Raw genomic sequence first — 20,159 nt, forward strand, 5'->3', positions numbered from 1 at the left:
AAATAATATAGGTATTAAGAGAACAAGTTGGTCATGACAGTGCCATTTTCTGATAGTTCCAAATTGTTTCCAACAGGAAAATACTTTCTCAGATTGTTTTGCACCATGAGTGTCCCCATTGCCATTTTGCCCCTGGAGTCTACCTGTGCCTGTCAGAACTTTTAGCTAATGGGGAGAATTGTTTACTTTGAATTGATTTCAAGGCTTAAGAAGATGCTGGGGTAAATGCATTATCTTTAAGCAAGAATTATTTTCCTAAAATAAAGGGTTATTTAACTGGGAAGGTAGGGTGTCACAAGAAATCCATTTGCATAACAGGTGACTAAATTCCCCTTTCGTCTGTTTCATGAAGTCACTCTGCATTTTCCTTCCACAGACCCTCCCTATATCTCAAAAGCCAAGAACACTGGTGTCTCTGTTGGTCAGAAGGGTATCTTGAGTTGTGAAGCCTCTGCAGTGCCTATGGCTGAATTCCAGTGGTTCAAGGAAGATACCAGGTACCCTGAAAATGGAAATAGGGCATATCTGATGCAGAGCCAATGGATCATTCCCCACATGGAAAAAGAATGATAAAGTAAAGGAGAACGATATGGCAAAACCAAAATGCGTTAGTCCCCTTTATAACAGTGTCTCCTTTTAGAACCAGGAATGAAAAAATAGAGGAAGCTGGAAAGTGGGAAAATGAATTGACCTCATTTCAGAACCTGAGATTAGTTGTAGACATGGCACCCATCAATGACTAGACACCAGTAAATTTCACCTTTGAAGCACGAATATTCTCTCCTTTTTCCTCCTGTGGAGGCTGTGGTACTTATGTTTTGAATTAGAGACACTGGGTCAGTTAGAGGAAAGGTGTCTGTGAGGAGGGGAGTCTCCTTATAAGATTCATCTCTGGTATCTATCACTTTCCCCTGCTTCTCTGTTTGCTGTTTCACTCTATCTGTAGAACCAGACCAGCAATACCTTCTCTTATTGCAGGCTAGCCACCGGCCTGGGCGGCGTGAGGATTGAGAACAAAGGCCACATATCCACTCTGACTTTCTTCAATGTTTCAGAAAAGGATTATGGGAACTATACTTGTGTGGCCACAAACAAGCTTGGGAACACCAATGCCAGCATCACACTGTATGGTGAGTGCAGGAAGCCTGGGTGCAGTGGGATCGGGGCATGTAGAGGGACAAAGGCTGGATTTGCTTGGCCTATGTTCATCCATACTGTTCAACCCACCACCCTTAGATATGAAATGCTTCTCCCTGTCATTCTCCTAAGCATGAACAATGATGTTTGCAAGGTAATTGATATTTCATGGTCTACTGAAAGGCAAGGCTTGCACCTCACAAAAGGAGTAAACCCAATTCTGAACCAAATTGAATGGTGGTTGCCATAAAGAACATAGAACCAGGGAACAGTTTGATTGTAGTACCTAAAGGTCTGAGGGGGTAAGTTAGATATAATTTTAAGATATCTTATATAGTAAGAGTCTATAATTCTGGGGGTTATATTTATGGATTTGAACTAAGTCAACTGCAGCCATCACGATTCTCATATTGATTGTCATGTCATGTTCTCACTCACTGAGTGGACAGAGCAGTAGTCTGTGTCTTCATCACGATGGCTGCTCTGTCCAAAGCTGGAGCATCAAAACCTTCCCTGAAGGTCCTCCCATATAAATGGAGAGGTCTCCAGATTCCTGACTGGCTCCCTTAGAAGCCCTCATTTCTCTCTCATCCAGCCTTCCCACATTGTTGTGTCCATCTCTGTGTGTAGCATTTCACACCATGGGCCAGGGCCAGGTTGTTGTGATATTTCGTGTGTGTATGTATTTGTTTATTCACTGAGATTTGGTTAGAGGTGAGTGGGATGAAAAGGTATTCATCTTTCCATGTGTACCTCAGACCCTGAACAAGCTTTCAGCACTGACATTAACTAAACTTTGTCCACCAACCATCTGAAATGTGTGATCTATGTCTTTTGTTTTCTCTCTGCATTGTGTGTGCATTGTGCTGTGTGTGTCTTAGAAATAAGCCCCTCATCAGCAGTGGCAGGTGGGTACAGCATGTTCCTTCCTTCCTCTGCCTGCCTGAATGCCTATGCTTTTGAATATAAGCCTACTTTAAAGATAGGCTTGCCTGCTCGACCTCCCTGACTTATTTACCCTTAGTAGATAGATTTCAGGGAGTTTGGTTTGCACAATTTAGGTAACAAGCATGTAGAATATGATGGCTTTCACATAAACACTCACATTATTATACATATTTGGGGAAGAGGTTCCCCCCAAAATCAATACACTTTGACTTGGTGGCCTGTAAAATAAATGAATATTCTGCTATTTCTGCACATAGCAGCACCAAGAGGAATGCAACCAAGAGACCAAATGGATTATCAAATGATTGTCTCCATGGGGAAGTCACCCTACTATGAATATTTTATTTTTTTAGATCAAGGCAAAAGGGGAAAATGATTTAATTCTATAAACTTCATTTTAAAATAGAAATATTTGGGGGTCATTATTCATAATAATAGTAATAATATTTACCATTTACCAAATATTTACTGGTTTCTATGCATTATGTTAGCCAGTACTGTGCAACGTAGGTTACTAAGTCCATTTTAAAGACGAGTAAAAGGAAGACCAATGAGGTTAATTAACACTGAGGTACACATACCAGTGAGTAGGTACTGGATGAAACCCAGAAGTGGATGCTTCTTCAGATCCTGGGTAAATAGCATTCAATGAACACATGCACACACTCACAACGATGCAGAAGTACGTGCTCATCTGTGCTTCCAGAGGCAATAGCCTTACAGCCCTATTTCCCTATGCTCAATCTCAATCACAAAGAAAGTGGTGACATTTAAATTTTTCAGTCCTGGAATCAGCTCTGTAACTGTCACTTTTTATAGCTCTGGATCTAGGACAATTACAGGCCACCAGCACTGCCCACACTTTAATGTCTATGAATGTCCACGTCTTGGTCTTGATTAAACGGAGGGGAAATGGTGGGATGGGTATGATGCTCTGCTCCTCAGCCTACCATGACCCCCTCAGAAAGGTCATGAGGGGTAATGAATATGGCCAAGAGAGGGAACCTAGGACTGACAACTGAATAATCTAGGTTCTTGCACCTCCCAACCACTAATAAAAGAGGTGTATCATAGCAGATAACAGCAATGTATCTTAAGACTGTATCACCATGCCAGGGCTGCCATAACAAAATATCGTAAACAATATAAATGTATTTCCTCCCAGTTCTGGAGGCCAGGAGCCCAAGATAAGCCAGGGAGACCTATCATCTAGTTGTGATGAGGACTCCCTTCCTGGCTTATAGATGACCACTTTGTCCTCACATGGCCTTTTTTCTGAGTGTGTGTGGTGTGTGGAGAGATACAGACAGAGATGGCAATGGAGGGGGTGAGGGAGAAAGAGAGGACTCTCTCATATGCCTTCTTACTAGGGCACTAATGCTATTGAATTAGGGCTCTAACATTATAACCTCAGTTAACTTTAATTACTTCCTTATAGGATCCATCTCCAAATACACATTAGGGGGTTAGGTCTTTAACATATGAATGTAGGGAGATACAATGCATTCCATAGAGAAGACCTAGCTTCATCTCCCAATTCGGCGGGCCACTGACAGCTACTTAACCTTGCTTATCTTACTTTCCTCAGATGTGCTATCAGTACCTTCCTTTAGAAAGCTGGTGGGAGGACTGTATAACATCTTATAGACAGAAAGCCCCACAGATGCTATGTTTAGATGTGTGACTTAGACAACACACAAAGTCTACAGGCCTCAGTTTACAAAGCTAAAACTGGGATGATGTTTCCAGGCCTGCTGACTGTCATTAGGAATTATCAATAAGACAATGTTCATCATGGAGGCATAACAATATGAAACAGCTGAACAATATGAAACAAAAGTATTTTTCAACACTTTGTGACACAGCCCATCTTCTCACTGCTTCCCTTGGTATGGCTGCCAATATTGTTGCTCAACTGGACTGTATGTTCCTTTCTTCTGAAGTCTCTTGTGCCCTTTACTACAGCAGTACTAATCCCCAGGATCCTCCCAGCCTGCTTCACCTGGTTAGTACTCACTCACCTAGGATCCCTTCCTGAGGAAGTCTTCCCTGAGTAGGTCAGTGCTCCATTGCACACTTTCTCATACAATGCTTCTGGAGGTTGCTCTCACCACAGTGCTCTCCCTAGCATTTGTCCAGTAAGTATTTGCCAGTATCTGCCACAAGTCAGGTGCTGTTCTCAGTGATGAGGACACAGGGCTGTGCCATGGCTACAATCCTTTTCTCTGTAGACTTCACTTGCTAGTTGCAATTTTACTTCTGCTTCATTTATGTAGTTTGAATAAAATCTTCCCTCCCTTTTAGCCTGTATGCTCCATAAATGTAGGGACAATGTCTGGTTTGATCCTTAGAACCTAGCACAGAGCTCCATACACATTTGTGGGTAAGGAAAGTCTTGTTGAATGAATGGATAAACAGAGATTGGACGGTTGCATTGATGATGCCAGCAGCAGGAATTCAGCTGTTCAGGAATGAAATGTAGAAAAATGCAATAGGTCGGTAGTCTCAGAGCCTCTCTGAGGCCAGGCTCTGCTGCTCACCAGCTGAAGGGCTCTGGGAAAGTCAATCTCCATGTAACTTATTTTTCTCCTCAGTGAAAGCATTTTAGAAAATATGTCCTGTAATTATCTGACACTATGCCTGAGTGGAAATAACTTGATACAAGATCAGAGTGACATTGTCCAGCTGACTAACCCTTTCTGCGGACCACGGGTGTTCCTTCTAGGCCTCAGTATTCCCATAATTGTGTCTAATTAGTGTTACCAACGATTTACTACATGCAGAGCCACTAAACTAAGTGTTCTAAATAGGGTTTTTTTTTTTTTTGTGGTTTTTTTTTTTTTTTTTTTTGACAGCAAGAGAGTGAGAGAGTGGAGGTGGGCAGAGAGAGGGAGAGAGAGAATCCCAAGCAGGCTCCATACCTGCAATCAGCACAGAGCCTGACATGGGGCTTGAACTCATGAACGGTGAGATCATGATCTGAACCAAGATCAAGAGTCAGATGCTTAACTGACTGAGCCACCCAGGCACCCCTGTTCTACATGTTTTATCTCATTTAATGACTCTAGGAATTAAGTACTATATTTATCCTGATTTTACACAGGATGAAACTGAGAGATTAGGCAGTTTACTTACTCATACTATCTTACAAATGTTTGAGCTGAGATTAAAGCCTATGTACTCTTGTTCTAGTATCTGAACTCTTTTTACTGCTTTGATACAACTCACCATACTTGGCAACTCATCATGGACATTGGTAGACGACTATCCAGATAGAAACCCATATCAACAATTAGCCTATGTGGGTCTGTTACCTATACCAGCATCTCCACTCATCCATCTAAATCTGATCCCATTCTTCAGTAAACATAAGGGTGCATATATCTTTTTGAAAAAGTGTTTTCATTTTCTTTGGGTACATACCCAGTAGTGGAATTACCAGATCATATGGTAATTCTATTTTTAGTTTTTTGAGGAACCTCCATACTGATTTTCACAGTGATTGCACCCCGTTTGCATCCCCCCAACAGTGCATGAGGGTTCCTTAAAATAATTTTAAAAATTCAAAAAAAAATTTGATTGCATTCTTGTAAAAGACATTTTTTACATTTACAACCCATATACTCATACTTCCCAAATACACACGCCTCCACATTCTCAGGCATGCAGCGGTGTTTGGCCTCAAAGAATGTAGGATTGTTTTTGGAGACCCTTTTGACTCTGCACTGTGACCCCATCACAACACATACTCAGAACAGGCCTCTCACACAAACATACCTTTATCTATTTCCTACCTGCATGCAAAGAACAAGGGAAAATGGGATGAAAGCAGTTTCAAAAGAACACATAAGACAAAGCTTGTGAGACAGTAGGTTGGGGAGTGGGGTGAGGCAGGACACGATGGAGCAGACTGTGAGAGCCAACATAGGTGGGTGGGCGACGCGCAGAGACAGATCAGTGGATGGCACCCACATGAGGTGATTCTTCCCTCCACGCCAGCTGCTGCCCTTCAAAAGCCACACTGATGAGATAGGTCAGGCAGACAGAGTACAACTCACAGTGGCATTTTAGACTGCCTGGAAGTTTCTTAGTGTGGGGCAATGGCAGGTACTAGAAAGACCACAGAACGTTGAGAGACCAGGAACAAGAAAAACAGAGTTCTGGTCCCGACCCTGGTTCAGACAAACTGATGCTCTCTGTTCTCTGGTTGTCTGTGAAATGTAAGAACAGAACAAGATGGACTCTCAGCTGACTTCCAGCTAAGTGTTCTAAAGTTAAGAAACAATGGGGAAATAGTATTAAAGGCAGGTCTCCAAAACTTGTCATTCACAACCTTGGAAATGGCAGCAGTCAAAATGCTTTTTTAATGGAAAAGCAACCTGCTCTAAATATAAGTAAGTTTTATTGAGCGGATGCAGCTATTTGCAGGCCCACCTGGAGGGCTGGCACCTTGAAGTCTTGCCAGGCCTGCAGCAGCAGAGAGATGGCCAGGCTCAGCCTGCTGGCCCCAGCTCTGCCCCTCCAGGAAGCCACTCCCTTCTCTCAACTTGCCAACCCACTTTGCCTCCACTGAGTCCTGAGCCAGAGAGGCCCCATCCCCCTGTCTTTAAAGAGTAAAGAGGGAAGATACTGAACTTGATTACATCCAGCACTGCAGAGAGTGTGATGCGCTTAATGAGCCATATAAACGCCTGGATTACTGGAACTGGCAGGGGAGAGGGACAGAGAGGGCATACAATGCCAGAAAGGATGGGGGTGGGGGCTGCAGAGAGAAAAACAGATTTCTCACATTTTATCTGTGAAATTGTAGTGACACAAATTAGTTTCATTAAGAGTTAAGTATCAGGAATAGGGACAACTGATAGGAATCTTGTCATTGCAAATGAAAATGGCAAAATATTCCAGTTAAGGCAACATCTGGGCTCTGGATTTTTTCCTCAGGCAATGCCTCAGCCCCCCTCAGAGCAGCCAGGACTCCAGCTTACCTCAGTGGCCCCTGGAAGCCATGAGGACAAATCTATATTTTCTTTTGCTAATGGCCATTCCTCCAGAATAAATATACATATCAGGTTGGCTCTTCAAACTGGATTTTCTACAACTACAGGCAGCACCAGCCAATGACTCTCAGCCTCCACCCTTTGATGATTGCCCCATCCACTGCGCACCCCACTGGTACCTGTAGGCAGAGCCTCAGAGCCCCTGCTCACCCCACACCAACACCCTCCTGCCTCTACCAGCCTTCTCCACTCCTTTATTAGGGTGTGCTAAGAAGCACACCTTGCCCCCACGTGCCTCCAGAGGAGATCTGGGGAATGGGCATGAGGAGTCTGGGGATTGTCTTTAGTGTGCCCTCTGTGTACCATCCTACATCTTCTTTGGCCTTTTCCTCCAGACCTCTGACAGGGAGATTCCTTGTTCCCTTCTCCACCTCTTCCAGCACCATCACACCTCAGTCTTCCATGTTCTGTCTCCCTCCTAAACCCAGCTGAATCTCAGCTCCAGACTTCCTGTTGATCCCCAGCACCCACTCCTGGCTTCTGTGATACACCTGGGTAGTGTGTTTCTTACCTTTCTGGATTGCTCTGCTCCTGGACCCTCCTCCACCTGCCCCATGAGTCTGTCCAGGGAGCATATCATCACAGTGGGAGGAGAAGGGATCTTCTATGTCTTCAGACAACTTACAAAGTAATATGGTAGCCTTCACTGCACTTGCTTTGGGTGCTTCAAAAATGCAGATTCATGGGTCTTGCCACAGACTCATTTTATCAAAGTCTCCAGGGAAGGTCCTGAGAATGTGCTTTTAAAGCAAGCACTCCAAGGGAATCTTTTGCACACTGAAGACTGATGGTCTCTGACAATAGCCTGATAACTACGAAATTTGTATCTTTATAACTTTCCTTAATTCTGAGCTACAAACCACTCTCCGTACTTGTATGCACCATGGGAATCACAAATTCAATCTTTCCAGACATGCCTCTCACTCAATTGTATACCTTGTCTTCTCACCTACACACTTTCACTAGAATCTGTCTGGTGGTTCTGACTTCTTCCTCTCCCTTATGCTTACACCTGGTACCAACTTGCAAGTGGGCCATGGCTCTTCTTCTGGACTGTGGGCTCACCATTCCATTCTCACTTACACTGGGGTGTTTGCCTTCCCTGAAGAGTCATGCTATTCTCTTACCAATTCCTGCGTGTTTGGTGAGCCCTTTGCCACTGTGGGGCCAAGTGACATTTCCAAAACTTAAACTGCACCTGTTTATGTCCTGATGAAAATTGCCTATAAGGAAAGAATGGCCTTGGGGTTTGTTCTTGCTCTAGGATCCACCCACCCTTATACTTCACGCTCTCCTACTTCCTTGTATGCACCCATCATGCTAGACCACCTGTGTCAGAATGCCGATCCTATTACATATATAAGACTTGGACCATGCTTCTTCATCTCTTCTCATCCATCAATCCATTTGGATTGAGTTACAAAGAGGAACAAAGTCCACAACTCCATACAAACAAGTAAATAGACAGTTACAGTAGAATAATAGAATATACTAAATGAAAAGGCTACTAACTATTGAGTGTCAGCCAGACATGTATTAAAGAGCTAAGAACACTTTGAGGTAGGTACTGTTATTATTCTCATTTCAAAGAAGAAGAGAACAGAGCTCAGAGAATTCAGGTGATTGGACCAAATTCTCACAGACAGGAATTCTACCACAGGAGGAAGTGGAAAGACCAGATTTTGCATCCAGGTCTGTCTGATCTTAATCTCATGTTTCTTTCTAATCTATACATATATTATGTCTTCCAGGATGCTTGCCCTCTTCTCTGATAAAACTGCACTTCTCCTTTAAGATTGTACTCAATGTTACCCCATTCATAAAATGTTTCTGAGCCCCATTGAAGAATCACTTTTCTCTTGGGATTTCAGAGTAGCTTACACTTAGGCTTATATCTTGTGTGTATTTTTTTCTGCACTTACAGGATGCAGCACTGTATCTTGGAATGTTCTTTCCCCAGTAAACATTTGTCAAATTAACAAAACTTCCAGTCAAGGGGGGGAACCAATGGTAGTCTGTATACAGTGTGAAACTCAAATAGCCAAAGAAAAGCCTAATACACAAAAGGACTTGTGGTCTTCTCCTTCCAGGGAAGTCAAATTATTATTTCTCTGACACTCTCCCCTTGCATTCCAGCTTCCATATATCCTATTTGGAATTTAGGTATCCCTCCCAACCCTGGGTCTTCTTTCTGAGAGAGACTCTATTAAACATTGCAATTCACCATTTAGGAAGATGTTCATCAAGTGACTTCTTCTTGCAAAGACATCTAAAGCTGTACATATTTGTCCATTTCCTGTTGATAATAATGTATATGATTTTTATTTTTCAAATCCACAATTTAAATCCAGGTGGGAGGGAATGAGTCAGAGAGAAATACCAATTGCTTTTGGCTGATGACAGCAGTGTAATCATTTGTATTTTCCCCAACCTGCAAAATGTCAACATATTAGAAAAAAAATGCAGACATTTCACATTTCATTCCTGATGAGGTTCCTTGTTGTTCCCTCACACCCCACCCTCCTCTATCTGAATCATTGACATCTGGCTATTAGCCTAAGCATTTAGAACATAACACTGAGTATTCAGGGTGTGCTGATGTCAGCACACACACAAGAGCTTGTGGTTCAGCTTAGACCAAAGTCTTGTCTCTTTCAAGTTTGTGATGAGCTGACAGATTGGAATTAACTTCTGATATTAACTTCTTCAGCTCTTGTCTTTGTGGTAAATACAAAACAGGGAATACTAAAGAGAACAAAACAAAGATAGCTGCCTTTTTTGGCCTCTTTATCCACAAGTCTTCACTCTGTAAAGCCCAGTTAATCTTCCTTGTAAAACAACATAATGCCATGTTTTCCACTGTAATTAAAGACAATGGAGGAAAAGTTCTCTTTGAAGGGGAATGAGGTGCCTTCATCAGCCAGCACTGCTGAAAATAGGTTCCTGTTTCACCAACAAGTGTAACACATGCATCCTCTAATTAGATTTCCTTGCTCCTCTTTTAATCACCAAGAACATCATTATCCTTTTGGTTCCTCATTAGGAAGGTCACCTAGTTCATATTCATACTTATAAAACCCATCCAAATTTCAGAACAAAACTGTATCTTCTTAGACTTCAGATACTTCATTGATCTCATTGTGCTATCACCAAGTTCAACTTGCCTGTGGGTTTTTTTTCTTTCTTTTCTTTTTTAATGTGATCACCCTACCACCTGCTATTTTAGTAGAATTACAGAGATACACTGTAATGTTGCTGAAGAACCATGCCATATTTTCATGGCAATCATGGAAAGGAAAAAAAATAACAGTGACACCTTTCAATACCTTTATTGCCAATTTTAAGCTTCAAAATCTCTTGCAAGGCAAGATCTCATCAGTAAGCTTAAATATATTTGAGGGGAGCTTTGTGCTGAGTTTGGGTACTTTGATTTTCAAAACCTGCTCCTCCAGAGGGTTATCATCCACCGCTTGAATGCAGCAGCAATGTCTTTCTTCCAGAGCAGCTAGCTAGGCCTGTAGTCTGATTCTAGGTGAAGCCCTCAACCAAATTTGCTTTTTAAAAATCTAATATTTAATATTGAAAAGTTAACCACCCTCTCAAAAGTGGACTTTATTTTATTTATTTGTTTGTTTGTCTATTTCTTTATATCCTTCTCTGCTGAGGTTCACATCTGGCCATAAAATCTTCCCTCTGGCCCAGAGGGCACATGTCAATTGACCTCCATGCCATTTACCATTTCTTGAATTTATCTCTTGTTCATTTCTGTGCTCTGTCTCTTCTTTCTATATTCTGAAGACTAAAGAAGTTTTGTCTGCATATCTAGCCCCAAGGTATTTTGTAGTTGTCATTGTTGTCATTCATAGTTTGGTTTGTGGCTTTGCATTATCATTAAAGCTTTTATTTTAACAACAGTTAGTATTGAAAGGGTGGAGAAAGGACTGGATCAGGGGAAAGGGCAAAAATCGACGTTCTCACTTCCAATTTATGCCTGAAAAATATTTAATTAAACCTGATATTTGTATTAACCATTCTAATTGAACTGAGTCATTGTTAACCATAAAAATGATTCCTTAAATGTGCCAGTTGCCCAGAGGACGTTGGGCCTCTAAATACACTTGCTTCCCTAGGAAGCTTTAATCTATTATTTGTAGCCACTTCAGGTCTTTTAAGGAGAGACCAGGTCACTTGCTTGCTCACCATAGCCAAATTTGCTTTCAGCTGGTGTTTGACAGTTATCCTTGACAACCTAGGATTCCACAAGGTCTCTTTATTTGAAGCAGGATCCCCATAAAAGATCCTATTTTAAGGATCAGCAGTTACTGTCCTGGTTTTAATTCACCTCATATTTATTCATCCTTTACTTCAGTGATCTTATACATCATCTTTATTTTTTTTTAGAGTACGTAATTTATTTATTTAAATTCAAGTAGTTAACATACATTGTAATATTGGTTTCAGGAGTAGAACCCAGTGATTCATCACTTACATATAATACCCAGTGCTCATCCCAACAAGTGCCCTCCTTAGTATACATCACTCATTTATCCCATCCCCCAATGCAATATCTCTCCAGCAACCCTCAGTTTGTTTTCTGTATTTTAGAGTCTCTTATGGTTTGTCTCTCTCTGCTTTAATATGATTTTTCCTTCCCTTCCCTATGTTCATCTGTTTTGTTTCTTAAACTCCACATAGAAGTGAAATCATATAATATTTTTCTTTCTCTGACTTATTTTGCTTAGCATAATACACCCTAGTTTCATCTACCTTGTTACAAATGACAAGATTTAATTTTTTGATAGCTGAGTAATATTCCATATATATTATATTCCATATATATACATATATGTATATGTATGTATATGCATAATATATATATATATATATATATATATACACAAAACCACTCTTCTCCATTCTATACATTAAAAAAAAATGTTTTAGAGAAGTTGATTTTCTTGTCCAAAGTCATCCTGCTAGTGAGTACCAGCGTCAGAATTCAAATTCTGTTCTGACTATTGAATTAAATTCTCTTAATACTCCAACAGGAAGGGTATTATTGAGATGAAAGCAATTTTGGTTATTTGTTCCAAATGACTTTCTACTCAGAATCTGGGAGGATTTAAAAATTTTCCTTCCTTCCTTCGTTTCTTCCTTCTTTCCTTTTTTCCCCTCCCTTCTTTCTTTCCCTTTTTCAATTGTTTGTTGACTGATTTAGACTGGGAGAAAGGATATTCCAGGTCCTATTAAAGTATAAGCTTTGTCAAAGCACAGACTGTCTGCTTTTCTCTCTGAAAACAGAGACTGGCTCACATCAGCCTCCAACCAATACTTGCTGAGTGAATGGCAGTGGCTTTCTGAGGCTAGTGTGGGGTCCCTTACTCTTGCAAGGCTGATCCTTTGCCTTTGGACCATTCATGGAACTTGGCTTTGGACTTCTCCTATCATTCTGTTCTATGTCCCATATCTTTCCATGGTCCTCATGGTCAATGGCCTCTCTCAGCAACAGACCCCCAACTCAGGATCTCACCTCCTCTCTTTGTCACCAGCAAAACCACATCTCAGGTTTAACATACTTGGGAAAAATTGAAATGAGCCAATATTAGCCTCAACTAAGGAGTGGAAGGTAGCAGGTGTGGAGGCGCCATAGTGGTGGTTACCAAGATCACATGACTGGCTTGTACCAGGCACTATGCTAACCAGTCTGACTTTTTAATTATTCTGTAAATTCAGTATTATTACCTCTATATTCAATAAGAAAAGTGAAAACTACCTTGTCTGAGATCATATAGCTGGCATGCCACAGAGTCAGGATTTAAACCCAAATTGGTCTCATTCCAAAGTTTCCAGGATTGGTTGCACTTTTATAGTGGTCATTGCCTTTATCCCAAAGGATATTTAAGGCTGCAAAGATGAGACAGCAAAGCCAAGGGGTATAGATGCATCTAAATCCTTTCTTAAATTTCATAGAAGATTTCTATTTTACCTGTGCATCCAGGGATTCTGTTCCTTAGACATTTGGTCCCATCTTTCTTTCAAACCTTTGTCCTTTATCCAAATGTATTTCAGGGTTAGTTTTTTGTAGTAGAACACATAATTGAAAATCTACCTCATGTTTCCAAATTCTGGATTCTAAGTTTGAGATAACTAACTTTCTCCCTATTTCCACCAAGAAGAGGTGGGGGGAGGCAGATGAAGAGGAGGAGAAAGAGGAGGAGGAAGTGAAAAGGAGGAGGAGGAAGTGGAGGAGGAGGAAGAGGAGGAGGGAGGAGCAGGAAAGCACCATTTGAATTCCTGACCATGTTTTGGGGCGCCTGGGTGGCGCAGTCGGTTGAGCATCCGACTTCAGCCAGGTCACGATCTCGCGGTCCGTGAGTTCGAGCCCCGCGTCAGGCTCTGGGCTGATGGCTCAGAGCCTGGAGCCTGTTTCCGATTCTGTGTCTCCCTCTCTCTCTGCCCCTCCCCCGTTCATGCTCTGTCTCTCTCTGTCCCAAAAATAAATAAAAAACGTTGAAAAAAAAATTTAATGAATTCCTGACCATGTTTATTGAAATTAATACTAGTATTACTTTGGATGCCAAGTCTTTGGAGAAGTCCATGTAGTTGTTGTTACCTGAAAAAACCAAGTATAGGAAAACCATAGTCAGCTTGACATCTGAAGATGTGTGTTCAAGCTTTAGTACTACCACTGCTAGGCTCAGGTGAACTGTTCCTCCAGTAACATGCCCTTCCCTTAACAGATTCATTGAGCTAACATTTGCAAAAGCCTCCTACCAGCCTAAGGGACCAAACAGAAGTCCTGAGTGATCATGGAATCACACCAATTAGCTAAACAGTGGTAATCTATATTAAAGCACAAAGAAGCACATCACTAATCAGGTGAGTGGCCTCTGCAAGAGGAAACCCTAAGGGAGACACCCAAACCAAATGCTTTCTTCATTAATAGTAAAATCAGGGTTACTGTAATGATGATATTAAAAAAAAAAAAAAAAAAAAAAAACAGCTCATAGCTGATGGCTTTTATTTCACATTCCTCGAACCTAGAGAGTGGTACACAGATGTGAGCCTCTGTTCCTGCTCTGAACAAGGTACAAGAGCCCTCCTATATGTCCCTCTACTGACATTTGGTCCAGCTACCAAAACTTTTTTTTTTAATTTTTTTTTAACGTTTATTTATTTTTGAGACAGAGAGAGACAGAGCATGAACGGGGGAGGGTCACAGAGAGAGGGAGACAAAGAATCTGAAACAGGCTCCAGGCTCTGAGCTGTCAGCACAGAGCCCGACGCGGGGCTCGAACCCACGGACCGTGAGATCATGACCTGAGCCAAAGTTGACGCTTAACCGACCAAGCCACCCAGGCGCCCCTAACTACCAAATCTTAAATGTGTGCAGGATCCATGAGGAAAGAGATACTAATTTTAATCTCCGTTGTAGTGGATTAGATTAACTCATTGGCCAGACTAGCTCAGCCACTCCTCATAGATTGATTGGCCAAAGGCAGTTTGGCGTTAAATTACCATATTGTCTGATATATAAAGCAAGGCTTATCACACCTGCTGAAGAGTAAAGCTCCTTGGAGCTGCATAGAAAATGTGGCCACAGAAAAGGAAGCCCTGGGGTCCAGGAATGGTGCCTTCTTGCTGTTTTAGGAGATGACATGCTGAGGTGCAAAAAGCCACAGTGGTGATGGTTTTGTACCAACTGGAAAGGGCCATCTGGTTGCTCACCAGCTGCCCCTTCTAGTACCAGATGTAAATTTTCCATTCATACAATTACTCAAAATGCTAATAGGAGAAGAGCTTTAAAGGTCTCTGACCCCAACCTTCTCTACTTTTTTAGATGGTAGAACCAAGGCCAGAGAGGGGATGCCGGTCAGCTAGGGAGCAGCAGAGTCATACAGAGAAATTAGGTCCTCAGATTCCTCACCAGTTGTACTTACCAATTCATATGGCTGTGGTCCTCAGAAAACATGCACAAAGGGTCATTTTCCACAGAAAGGAAGTCGAGTGGAAACAATCAAGGGTACAGGCTCTACAGAAAGAGTGACTCAATTCTAATCCAGCTTTATGTGTATAAGTTGTGTGACCATAGTGAGGTACTTAACTGTTCTGTTCTTTAGTTTCTCCATTTATAAAATGGACATGCCAGTAGTCCATAACTCATAGCCTTTTGTGAAGATTAAATGAGTTAATATGTGTGTAGCATTTAGAATCCTGCTTGCAACTTAGAGAACACAATGCAAATGCATGTTACCATCATCATCCTAAGCAAGCTGAGCAGTCTCTATGTCTGCTAAGTCACACTCACAGTTTGGCTTCCACTCTACGGAACACTCAACTGAAATTTAACTGTGGCTATAAACCCTCTGCCTGATCAGTAATGAACATCTTATTGCAACTGCCACACACCACCAGAAACATTCATTTCTCTTTATGATTCTGCCTCCTTCTCTCTCTGTACCTCACCCTTCATGCTTTGCCTTCCTCATATACTGTTTTTCTTTCCTGCTTTGTTTTAGCTATACCCCACCTTGTGCTGGTAGCATGGCATCTACAGAAATGCTTAAGTCCACTGGTAGAACTTGGAATAAAGTGATTCCTACACTAAAGATCTCTGTCTCTTTAGGGTGGAGCTTATTAATCTTTCAATTGTTTCTTAAGTTAATATCAGCATCATGAATTAGACAAAGATACACACAGACACATAGTTTAATGCATGTCCTCTCCATATATAACATTATTATTATAATAAATATTATGTTAAATATATAAATAACAAAGAAATATATAAATAACATTATAAATATTATTATAAAATATATTTGATAGATACTCTTAAGGAGACATGTATATCTTACAAATCTATATTGCTCATTTTCTTATAAACTCATTTAAAAAATGTAAGTCTTTCATTTTTTGAAGAACACAATATAGATAATTGCTTTGGGCTCCATCTTGGGCATTTTTCAACTCCATACATTCTGTAGGCCAGTATGGCTCCTTAGGATATATGTCTTGACTGATGGAGCCTCCAGAGTCAGGCTACTTTTCATAAATATGTATGGAGCCTTCCTGGAGATGATAGCACTGGGCTTGTGACTGGATCCTGCCCTTTTTTGTGAATGCTCTATAAAAAAAGTGTGCAGCAATATGAACCAGACTCTCAAGCTAGCAAGTAAATGTGAATTTTTAGTCAATAGGAGAACTGTGTACATTGTAAATCAGAGGAAGGAAATATATCCATGTGAAAATCCGTGGACTGGGAACAGTTACATGCTCATTGCTAAAGTGAGGGGCCTGTACTTCCCAAAGCAAAAGGTTAGCATCAGTCCCATCCTAGGCAAGGCAGGGATCCACAGCATCATGCTGTCTTGAGACTCTGTACCAACTGTGCTTCTTAAAGTAATCATGTCTATTTCCAATAAGCCAATTTGCTTCTAAAAGGATCAGGGAAGTCCTGTCTTGAGAAGGTAAAAAAAAAGCCATGCTTGTCTTGTCTGCAGCTCCCTTTCTTTGCCACTGGCTCTACAGGAATACCTCTTGATGGCTTCTTACCCCTGTCTTATACTCGATTCCAAGTTCCCTGGAATCCTCTCTGCCTGCAAGCTACTGGTGTCTTGCTTATGACTGCAGTTTCTTATGCTTTGCAAATAAAGGTGATGGAGGAATACAAAGGTGAATTAGATGCTGATCCATGTGCCCTGGGTCCTTGAAACAGACTAGGACAATCCCATTTCATGTGGTTTGTTTTCTCAAAGGTAGCAGATTAAGTGAAAGGACCAACACTTGTGACTCAATGGTCTTGTTTTACAGTGGAGCATGGATGACTCACTAGGGGCATTTAAAAGAGCCAAAGAGGCCAGAAGAAAGGGCAAAGGGAGAACTCCATCAGGCCACACCATTAGGTGGCAATGTGGACAGAATACAGAGTCTTTGTGGCCTTTGGAGAGGCACTGCTACTGCTGGGATAAACCCAATCATAGTCTCTAAAACTCTAGAGTGTAACAATCCATTCTTCCTCAGCTACCTCAGGAAAGGCTTCCACAATACCTAAGTCATACAGGATAAAAAGTTGGCCACACACCAACACATAGACTCCTGTTGCTCACAAAATGTTCCCATTCCTGTATCCTCCTTTCCTCTACCTGCTTCTCTCCACTGTGGACCGTCTCCCTCCCCTGTTTTGCTGCTCCCATCCCTGTCTGTTCTGGACACCTTTTCCACAGTTAGAGGTGCTGCTTATGGAGCAGCAGTCAAATCCTGCCATGCCACTTAGCTCTGTCTGCTACTCTAAATTTTCAGCCAATAGGCCTAATGACTGCCATTGCCTCCCTCTATCCCTTTTATTTTTTAAACCCCAGTCTTTGAGAGCAGGCTGTAGTGGTGGGTATGTGAGCGATTTGCCCCTTTGAGTTTCTAAATATTCCCAGTGGGTGCTTTCCATTTTTCCAGATTTCAAGGGATCAATGGCGGGAGGTGGGAGATGGGGGAATGCTCACAGAGAAGCATGTTTGTATATCTGCTTGTCAGGGAATAAGTATGGTATCCTTCAAGTGCATGCTAATGGGTCTGTCTCTCTTTCCCCTACACAGGGCCTGGAGCAGTCATTGATGGTGTAAACTCGGCCTCTAGAGCACTGGCTTGTCTCTGGCTATCAGGGACTCTCTTTGCCCACTTCCTCATCAAGTTTTGATAAGAAATCATAGGTCCTCTGAGCAACGCCTGCTTCTCCATATCACAGACTTTAATCTACACTGCGGAGGGCAAACAAGTTTGGGCTTCTTTTTGTTTGTTTTTGTTCTTCTTGTTTTTTTTGGGGGGAGGGTTGGTTTATTTGAGTTTTTCTCCAGTTTGAATGAGTGGGGTTGGGGGATGGGTGGGCAGGATTCTACCATGTGTAGGGTAATCATTCATTGGTGTGTCCAAAAATGGAATCTATCCCTGCTACCTGGGCCCTTTCCTTTCCTCTGCTCCTCTCCCCATCATCATCACTACGAACCTCTCCTCCCCCAACACACCAAACCATAAGCTCCATTTGGGCAAAAACGTGCCTCATGATAAACACCCTGAAGACACAACTTGACTTACAATGTAGTGCACAGCAAGAGTTATATCCAAGTGTCCTATTATCTGTGTCTTTTAAGCTTTGGGCCATTTTCTTTATTATAATGTACATATCCCTCCCTCCATGTTTACTATTATCTAATTACATTGGGGTTCACATCCTTTCTTTCTGGGAAGGTCTGAATACACCCATATCCATATATGTGTATATATGGATATATACACATATATATGTGGATATATACACATATATGGATATTCTTGTCACCTTCTCTAGCCACTCTGTCCTATTCACTTGCTCTATTACTATGTGGGTTAGAGGTTTGGGGTTATTCACACAACCTAAAAGTAAAAGTTTAGAAGTCACTTGACCAAAAAAGAGGGGAAGCATTTTGACGACAGTACTTCTTTTTTAAAAATGCTGTCTAACTCATAAAACAAAATGATCTATGGATGACTGATTATTTAGGGCTTATCAAGCTATCACAAGAATCATATGGTTATCCATCTACTTGACTGTGTGACTTATCTCTCCCTCCAATTATCTACCCACCCATCTTTCTCTGTAGCAATCTATTTACTCTATTTATCAATCTATCAATGTAATTATCTAACACTTCTCTATATTTCTTCCCTACTACTCACTATCAATTCATCACCATATTAATTTCTAATCATATTGTGTCTATTTCACTATATTCATTTCTCCTCTACCTTCAGCAGACACTGGCATCTTCAAAATTACCTATCAACTTTCATATGAAAGCCAATGGTCTCACAGGCTAACAGCATAGAAAAGCAATATGTCGTGGACTCTTTGGAAGGTGATATCCCATCTACCTTCCAAAGTAGATGCCATTAACAGATGGACCAAAGTAGCAATCTAAGGATCAGTCACTCACCATTCCTGGAGTACTGTGTTTCCAAAAGCATCTTCTTGGGAAGCAGATCAGCCCTGGAAAGGCCTTGATCAGTGCCATGTTTTGTTTTGTTGTTGTTGTTGTTGTTTTCCTTTCATATTTGAAGGATCAAGATGCCAAACTTCATGTTTCCCTCGGCCTTCCAAGAAAGTGTGTGTCAGAAACCTATGGGATTTACTCCATGGCTGGCTTTTCTTAATAGCAAGAACAGAAGAGAGGAAACACATATCTGTCTCTGCAGTGAAGAGAGAAGTCTACCTGTCTGAGTGCAATGAATTCAGCTATTGTCTCCTCCCTCTTCCAGTTTTGGTTTAATCTGTTTGAAAACTATCCAGTAAAAAGCTGATGAAAACCAATTACATGGCGGGTGTGTTGACAACTCTGGTATTTGTTTCAGGAAGCTCTTCTGAGCTGAGGGCACTTGAGCAACTGACTTAATTTCCAAGCATTTGATTAACACAACACTGCAAACAGGAGGGGAAAGTGTAAGTGACACACAATTTCCTCTGATACAGGCTGCTTCTCCAGTGGCTTTGGGGAAGAATGTCCTCAGTTTTCCATTTTCAAAGCAGATCCAGCAGACAAACAAGAGATGACCTGACTTTTATGCATCATTTCCTGAGACAAGAAAGATTCAGCCAACAAGGGTGCCTATAATCCAAAAGAATGGCATTGAAAACCATGCAAGCTTATGCCTCTCTTTACCCGTGCTGCAAGGACTGACCTACTGAGATGATGAGAAAGGAAAGAAGCATCAACAGTGACTATCTTACAGACCTGCTCTGCCTCAGTGGGAAGCTTTCAGGTCCACAATCTAAAAAATAATAAATATGAGCTTTATAGAGCTCCATTCCCTTAATGCTTAATTGATCTTCTGCCTCCAATATAAATGGCCTCTTTGTTTTGTCCATAGTGGCACATGAACATGACATACACAGTGGGGTAATATATACTTAGATATGTATGACATATACATATATGTATAGATACCTACATGTATACAAAGGTAGGTAGTCTTGGCATACAAAATGCT

The 20,159-nt window shown here is 41.4% G+C and overlaps 1 protein-coding gene across 3 annotated transcripts in view; it reads left to right on the forward strand.

Annotated features, from left to right (window-relative positions):
* Window positions 1-17,835, forward strand: part of OPCML (opioid binding protein/cell adhesion molecule like) — a 496,230-nt gene extending 478,395 nt beyond the window's left edge. For 2 of the 3 annotated variants that reach the window (XM_049654137.1, XM_049654146.1), the window contains exons 5-7: window positions 377-497; window positions 979-1,130; window positions 17,735-17,835. In XM_049654137.1, the coding sequence (XP_049510094.1) occupies window positions 377-497; window positions 979-1,130; window positions 17,735-17,835 (374 nt within the window). Of the gene's footprint in view, window positions 1-376; window positions 498-978; window positions 1,131-2,018; window positions 2,046-17,734 lie in introns of all 3 variants that reach the window. The other variant, XM_049654127.1, reaches the window with a different exon arrangement.
* The last annotated feature ends 2,324 nt before the right edge of the window (window positions 17,836-20,159 follow it).

This window comes from Panthera uncia, chromosome D1 (assembly GCF_023721935.1).
Source record: "Panthera uncia isolate 11264 chromosome D1, Puncia_PCG_1.0, whole genome shotgun sequence".
In the NCBI taxonomy this organism is placed as follows: Eukaryota; Metazoa; Chordata; class Mammalia; order Carnivora; family Felidae; genus Panthera; species Panthera uncia.